Raw genomic sequence first — 8,475 nt, forward strand, 5'->3', positions numbered from 1 at the left:
ATCCTACTTCATGGTCCCATGAAGTAGGTGTTTTTTTTTTACCAGACGTTTGGGTTAATGAATGCCTTGATAATGAATGTCAGTAAATAGAAACTGTACAGAAGAGTCGGCAAGCTGGCAGAATTGGTAGCACGCTGGGCAAAATGCTTAGCGGTATTTCGTCTGCCGTTACATTCTGAGTTCAAATTCCGCCGAGGTTGACTTTGCCTTTCTTCCTTTCAGGATCGATAAATTAAGTCCCAGTTATGCACTGGAGTCGATGTAATCGACTTAATCCCTTCGTCTGTCCTTGTTTGTCCACTCTATGTTTAGCCCCTTGTGGGTAATAAAGAAATAAGAAACTGTACAGAAGACAATCGGGTGTGTGTATGAGGAGCGGGGTGCGCGCGTGCGAGTGTATTCTTTTCTTTTTCTTTTATTTTATTTCTTTCAGTCATTTGACTGCAGCCATGCTGGAGCACTGCCTTTAGTCGAGTAAAGCGACCCCAGGACTTATTCTTACCAGGCCTAGTACTTATTCTATTGGTGTCTTTTGCTGAACCGCTAAGTTATGGTGACGTAAACACACCAGCATCGGTTGTCAAGCGATGGTCGGGGGACAAACACAGACACACAAGCATATACACACACATAGATATATATATGTATATATATATATATATAAACGATGGGCTTCTTTCTGTTTCTGTCTACCAAATCCATTTACAAGGCTTTGGTTGGCCTGAGGCTATAGAAGAAGACACTCGCCTAAGGTGTCACGCAGTGGTACCGAACCCGGAACCATGTGGTTGGTAAGCAAGCTACTTACCACACAGCCACTCCTGCGCAGCATATTTCTAAGGAGGTCACTTCACCAAGGATGTCGCAATTGCCATTGATCCACCCACAGACACCCTGTGGGTCTATTTGTTCTGCTTACACTTGACTTCCACACTGCAGCACTTTTTCCTGTAATTGACATTCTAGTTGCAGAGTGGTGATGGGCATGGTAGGAGGGACAATTAGCGGGTTAGTTGTTTTACACCTGTGGCTATTATTATGAAGCCTGGGCTGGCACAAAATTGAGAAGCTTGGAAAAAGAAGGAAGAAAACAGCAATGATGATGTTAACTAAATTTTAATGATTTGCTGCTCACATGATGCAAAACGTTCTGTGTGCAGTCGTAATATTAAAAGAATGCCAATGAGGTGATGTTACTTTTGTACCAAATGATGAGCTGCACTGGGGTAAATCTGGGCTATAGTGTATCTAGAACACAGTATTTCTAGGCTCATAACTGTATCTATGATCATAGTATATCTAGGCTCGTACTCTATTTAGGTCATACTATGTCCATGGCTCAGTGGTTAGAGCATCGGGCTCACAATCATGAGGTAGTGAGTTTGATTCACAGACCAGGCGATGTGTTGTGTTCTTGAGCAAGACACTTCATTTTTCATGTTGCTCCAATTCACTTATCTGTAGAATTGAGTTGCGATGTCACTGGTGCCAAGCTGTATCGGCCTTTGCCTTTCTCTTATATAACATCCGTGGCATGGAGAGGGGAGGCTGATATGTATGGGTGACTGCTGGTCTTTCATGAACAACTTGCCCGGATTTGTGCCTCTAGGTGCAGTCCCATGCTCATTCATAACTGAAGGGGTTTTTTCCCTTTACCTATTTTGTGTAGGATCATAGTGTGTCTATGATTATACTGTATTTGGGATCATATTGTATCTGTGATCATAGTATATTTAGCATCATACTATATCTATGATTGTAGTGTATCTGGAATCATAGTATATTTACAATCATAGCTTATCTACTGTCATAGAATATCTATCTTCACAGTGTATCTGTGATTACGGCATTAAGGTCATCTCTACAGATTTTCCATAGAAATTATAGCCAGCCCTGATTTTGTTATGGTGTTTCGTATCTGAGACAGTAGATGTAAACCAGCATGTGTTTAATATGTAAGTAGGTATAAGGCGGCGAGCTGGCAGAAGCGGTAGCACGCCGGGCGTTTCATCAGTCTTTATGTCCTGAGTTCAAATTCCACCGAGGTTGACTTTGCCTTTCATCCTTTCAGGGTCGATAAATTAAGTACCAGTTGTGTACTGGAGTTGATCTAATCGACCAACACCCCGCCCCACACGCACAGACCACCACTCCCCAAAATTTCGGGCCTAGAGTAGAAGAGAATATGTATTTATCCAATAGTGTTACACTGCTATATGTAGTGGCTATCTAAGCAATTAGTTTGTGGATGATTAATGGGTTGGATGTGTGCTGATGAAGGAGCAGAAACTCCCGAAATATGGCATATATGCCCATTACCCATTTTCCATTTTTTGCCAGTACCGTGTGACTGGCCCTCGATCCGGTGGCACGTAAAAGCACCCACAACACTCTCGGAGTGGTTGGTGTTAGGGAGGATATCCAGCTTTAGAAACTTTGCCAGATTAGATTGGAGCCTGGTGCAGCCATCTGGTTCACCAGTCCTCAGTCAAATCATCCAACCCATGCTAGCATGGAAAGCAGACGTTAAATGATGATGATGATGAATCTCATTGCTTGCATTTGGCATTTTGGATATGAAACGTTGCAACAAGAATCAATGCTGGCTATAATTCTTATGGAAAATCTGTAGAGATGACCTTAACATGTGATTTAATAGCACTGCTAACACAGTATTGGCTTATAAAAACGTTTAATGCACTTTATAGTATATTATGGTTATATAATGAAGTACCGTAGCGTATTTAGGAACATAGTACTCCTAGGACAGTGTGGAATGGTGTGCATTAATCTAGATCTGTTGGTAATTTTTCCTTGTTGCAAACTAAAACTTTGGTTTTTCTTGATAGTATTTCACATCTTTGGAGTCTTAGCCAAATGCATATCTGTTGGCAACAGCACTTCTACGTTCTATTTTTATTTCTATTTCTATTTATTTATTGTTTGTTTTTTTTTCTTCTTTTTCTTTTATGTAGATCCTAAGTCTAAATTTGATGACCACTCAGAAAATGAAAGTGGTACCGATTCAGTGCAGCCCTCTGAACATGAAGAAACACCTTTCAGGGAGGGAAGTCCACCTGCGTCCCCCATCGAGGATGACTCAGACCTGCCCCCCTATCTGCCGGCCATCCAGGGCTGTCGCAGTGTGGAGGAGTTTAACTGTCTGAATCGAATCGAGGAAGGTACCTATGGTGTGGTCTACAGAGCTAAAGACAAGAAATCTGGTAAAGCTTCTTTCAATTTCTGTCCTTGCTTCAAGTTCTGATGCTTACCTCACTAGTCTTTGCTTTTTGGTGGTATTCACATCTTAATTTAGTAATTGGCAAGTTCTTTGAATCACCGTCACCGTACATTCGTTTCTCCATGCTGGTGTGGGTTTAACTCTTTAGCATTCAGATTTCATTGCCTCACGGAGGCAATGGCAAATGACCGAGACCTTGGGCAATATGCTGTGCTTGCGAAGGAAGATCCATCAAGCTGAGTGAAATCCTAGTCGTGATAGATACTGGTGGCACATAAAAAGCACCCATTACCATCTTGGAGTGGTTGGTGTTAGGAAGGGCATCCAGCCTTAGAAACCATGCCAAACTAGGCTGGAATCTGATGCAGCCCCTCAGCTTGCCAGCCCTGGTCAAACTGTCCAACCCATACCAGCATGGACGACAGATGGTTGTTGTTGTTGATGGTGGTGATGATGATGATGATGAGGAGTTCTCTGTTGAGTGTAATGCTTATTTATTCACATTCGTTGAATTAATCCTGCTTTCTCTCATAGCTTTGAGATTCCAGTGATTTGATCGTTTATTTTTGGAATGACATTGTAGGGTAGGTGTGAGAGACCAGATTGCACCAGTTTGAACTTAAAACAGCTAGAATATTTGGGCTGGACATGGCCAGTTTAAGTGCTAAAGGGTTAACAAAACTTGTTGAGGCAGATTTTCTATGACTGGACACTCTTCCTGTTGCCAATCCTTACCTGTTACCCAAGTAAAGGATTTTCATTCCACTGATTCTAACACATCAGGAGTGACGAAACCAATGAAAGCTACTGGCTGTATGCTTATTGAAAATGTGATGGGCTTCCATTCAGTTTCTGGGTTACCAATTCACTCGCATGGAACCAATCAGTCAGCCTGAAGTAATAGGATAAGGCATTCGTCCTAGGTGCTGCACTTGTGATTGCAAAGAAATGCCTGCATGGTCAAGAAGCTTGCTTCCCAACTGTGTGGGTTTGGGGTTCAGCCCCACTGCACAGCACCTTGGGCATGTGTCTTCAATGGAAACCTGTTAAACAGGCATGGGTGTGTGGTTAAGAAGCTTGCTTTGCAACCCTGTGGTTTGGGGGTTCAGTTTCATTGCATGGCACCTAGGGCAAGTGTCTTCTACTATAGCCCCAGGCCAGCCAGTGCCTTGAGAGTGAATCTGATAGATGGAAACTGTGAGGAAGCTTGTCATGTATGTGTGTGTGTGTGTGGGTGTACAACTGTGGACTGACCAAAATCTTGTGAGTGGATTTGGTAGATGGAAACTGAAAGAAGCCTGTCATGTGTGTTTTTGTGGTCCTCATTATTATCATCATCATTTAATGTCTATATGACGTGTGTGTGTGTGTGTTCCCTTGTCTTGACATCTTGTGATGGATGTAAACAGGCATCACTATCATAGAAGCAGTGTTGCTCATTTCCAATCTTTCATCAAAGACATGTTTGGCTGTGGGTTACCTTGCCAGAAAACAGATAAAGGTTGGTGACTGGAAGAGCATTCAGCCGTAGAAAATCTGCCCCAGTGAATTCTGTTTGATTCATGTAGGCATAGAAAATTGAATGTTAATGATAATTGTTGTTACACTATTGTTTCAGATGAAGGTTAAACATTTACAAGAAACAAATTAACTGTGTTGTTTTTGATTTGAAGTAGTAGAAAAAAAATATCGCCTAACTGGCCTTCGTGCCGGTGGCACGTAAAAGCACCGGCTACACTCTCGGAGTGGTTGGCATTAGGAAGGGCATCCAGCTGTAGAAACTCTACCAAATCAGATTGGAGCCTGGTGTAACCATCTGGTTTCACCAGTCCTCAGTCAAATCGTCCAACCCATGCTAGCATGGAAAGCAGATGTTAAACGATGATGATGATGATGATGAACATTTTAGATTCATGTTATGTAATTATTGTTCATGGTTGATTGAAATATTCATTTGCATATATAAATATACACATGTATGTATAAATGTACTACATTTACGTTTTTTTTAGATGAAATTGTCGCTCTGAAAAGATTAAAGATGGAGAAAGAGAAAGAAGGCTTCCCTATAACATCTTTGAGAGAAATTAATACCTTATTGAAAGCTCAACACCCAAATATTGTCACAGTCAGAGTAAGTAACCAATAATCTACTAAGTTTCTTTTAGTCTTCTACTGGTTTCAGTAATTGGATTGTGGCTATGATCAAGCACCACCATGTAGATAGTGTATAGTTGGTCACATTAATCCCAGTAATTGTTTTATTAGTTGATATTTATTTGCTGTTTGCTAGTTTTAAATTTCATGGTGAAATATACCCAGTGCACTTTGGCCATATTGAGGACGTGACATCTTTCTAGGTGTTGTTGTCATGATGAAATGTACCCAGTACACTCTGTAAAGTGGTTGGTGTTAGCAAGTGCATCCAGCCATAGAAACCATTCAACTAATGGAACATACGAGTGAGGTGTGGTTCTCTAGTGCATCTAGGAGGGCAGGAACTCTGTGTAAGGACTGGCTTGGATCTTGGTGCCCTGTCCTGTTACGCCAGCATGGAAATGTTATTGATGATGAAGAAGGTGGCTTCAGCTGCTGCTTTGTGCCTCATAGTAAATACTAATTTTGCCATCTGCCTACTTTACTTACCTATAAAAGTTAAGGTCTTGTTAGCTGTTAACTGCCATCTCTTAGTGAGTGTAATACTAAATGCTTATTTTTAAACTGAACTATCAACTTTCAAATTTATATCACTGAATGAACACAAAATTATTATGGTATTGAGAAAAATAAGACTGGCATCGGTGTTAGGTTTATGATCTTCGGGTTGTGGGTTTGATTCCAGTATAGGTCTGCATTTTGTCCCTGGGCAAGGCTCTGCATTTCACATTGTTTCCTCCAGTCAGTTGAAAATGAGTACCAGTGGCAGGTGGTAATAGTTAATTCTATGGTGGACTGGTGTCCCTTTCAAGGAGGAGTTTGTACTCTCAGTGGCTTAAATACCACTGAAACGGATAAGCTCTGAGGCAGTTATGAAAGGCTAAGAAGACCAAATGTCTAGGAAAACTGACAGAAAGGGTCTTGTTTCATCAAGACAATGCTCCAGGATACAAGACCTTGGTTTCAGTGACTGTTGTGCATAATTTTGGCTTTGAACTGGTTGATCATCTTCCCTGTTCTGATTTGGCCTTAACTGACTGTCATCTGTTTTCAAACATGAAAAAGCTCTTAACTGGGAACCAGTATCACAGTGATGGTGACATCATATCTGCTGGTGATGACCTTTTTTTGACCAACAGGACGAAAGCTTCTTCACCAATGGAATCCAAGCACTTGAGGCTTGAGATACACTTATAGTTATTTACTAAAGATTTCACTTAAAACACTGGCATAGCTGTGTGATTAAGAAATTTGCTCAGCAACCATTTGGTTTTGGGTTCAATTCTACTGTGCAACACCTTGCGCAAGCATCTATTAAAATTTGCATCTATTTTTTTAAACTCTACAGGAAATTGTTGTTGGTAGTAACATGGACAAGATCTACATAGTGATGGATTATGTGGAACATGATTTAAAAGGCCTTATGGAAACTATGAAACAACCATTCCTTGTTGGTGAGGATCACTTTTCTCTTTCATTCTTATTTTTACTCTAACTCCTTCTTGTCTTGTAGTTTTGCATTTACTGAATCACTCATATGCTACTGTTTTTCTTTGTAGTCACCATTAATGAGGTTTATATGTTGTTGCAAGTGGAGGGACAATAGCCCAGTGGTTAGGGCAGCGGACTCGCGGTTGTAGGATCACGGTTTCGATTCCCAGACTAGGTGTTGTAAGTGTTTATTGAGCGAAAACACCTAAAGCTCCACGAGGCTCCGACAGCGGATGGTGGCGAACCCTGCTGTACTCTTTCACCACAACTTTCTCTCACTCTTTCTTCCTGTTTCTGTTGTGCCTGTAATTCAAAGGGTCAGCCTTGTCACACTCTGTGTCATGCTGAATCTCCCCGAGAACTATGTTAAGGGTACACGTATCTGTGGAGTGCTCAGCCACTTACACGTTAATTTCATGAGCAGGCTGTTCCGTTGACCCTAAAAAGGATGAAAGGCCAAGTCATCGTCAGTGGAATTTGGGACAAAAATGTAAAGATGGACAAAATGCTGCTAGGCATTTTGCTTGGTGCAGAAATGATTCTTATTTCTTTACTGCCCACAAGGGTTAAAACAGAGAGGGGACAAACAAGGACAGACAAAGGGATTAAGTCAATTACATCGACCCCAGTGCGTAACTGGTACTTATTTAATCGACCCTGAAAGGATGAAAGACAAAGTTGACCTCGGCGGAATTTGAACTCAGAACATAGCAAATGAAATACTGCTAAGCATTTTGCCCGGCGTGCTAACGTTTCTGCCAGCTCACTGCCTGACTAGAGACTTCGGTATTAGAATGAATTTTCTTTCATTATTATATTTGTTCTTAAGCAGTATTCTTCCATTTACAGGTGAAGTGAAAACACTGATGCTTCAGCTCCTCAAAGCTGTGGCTCACCTCCACGACAACTGGATATTACATCGAGATTTAAAGACATCAAACTTGTTACTGAGTCACAAAGGCATTCTCAAGGTTAGTGTTTAGTTATTTCCTATGTATTATGAAATACGGGTATATGGGGATGGAGTTGGTGTCTTAACTGTATGTTTTATCATTGCGTGGCACCTTGGGCTATTGCTTCAAGCTGACTAGCATCTTCTTAGCAGAATTGGTTGGCAGAAGTTGTATTGGGATTCTGCTGTACAGGCGTGGCTGTGTGGTAAGAAATTTGCTTTTCAACCACATGGTTTCAGGTTCAGTAACTCTGTATGGCATCTTGAGCAAGTTTCTTATGCTATAACCCCCATGTTGGCTGAATCCTTGTGAGTGGATTCGGTAGGGAGAAACTGAAAGGGGTCCATCATGTGTGTGTGTGTGTGTGTGTGTATTTCTGTCTCCTTGCATTGGCTTCCATGATGGTTGTAAACAAGTGTCACTGCCATACAAGCGGTGCCCTTCCTTTCCAATCTTCCATGAAAACATGCCCGATCACGAGAGAAATATCACCTTAATCGGAAACAGGTGAGAGTTGGCAATGGAATTAATTCTAACACTTTCTATCTTCTTGATACCAATTGTGATTAATGATTGCTTTAGAAATTGAAGGAAAAGTAGAATATTCATTGAAATGTTTCTTTTTTGTCTTTT

General features: G+C 41.2%; 1 protein-coding gene across 1 annotated transcript in view; it reads left to right on the top strand.

Annotated features, from left to right (window-relative positions):
• The window catches only part of LOC106872191 (cyclin-dependent kinase 11B-like), a 73,779-nt gene that overhangs the window by 57,024 nt on the left and 8,280 nt on the right, over positions 1-8,475 (top strand). The window contains 4 exon segments of the mRNA XM_052970804.1: positions 2,976-3,224; positions 5,254-5,375; positions 6,747-6,852; positions 7,739-7,973. Of these exon segments, the coding sequence (XP_052826764.1) occupies positions 2,976-3,224; positions 5,254-5,375; positions 6,747-6,852; positions 7,739-7,973 (712 nt within the window).

This window comes from Octopus bimaculoides, chromosome 9 (genome assembly GCF_001194135.2).
Source record: "Octopus bimaculoides isolate UCB-OBI-ISO-001 chromosome 9, ASM119413v2, whole genome shotgun sequence".
NCBI lineage: Eukaryota > Metazoa > Mollusca > Cephalopoda > Octopoda > Octopodidae > Octopus > Octopus bimaculoides.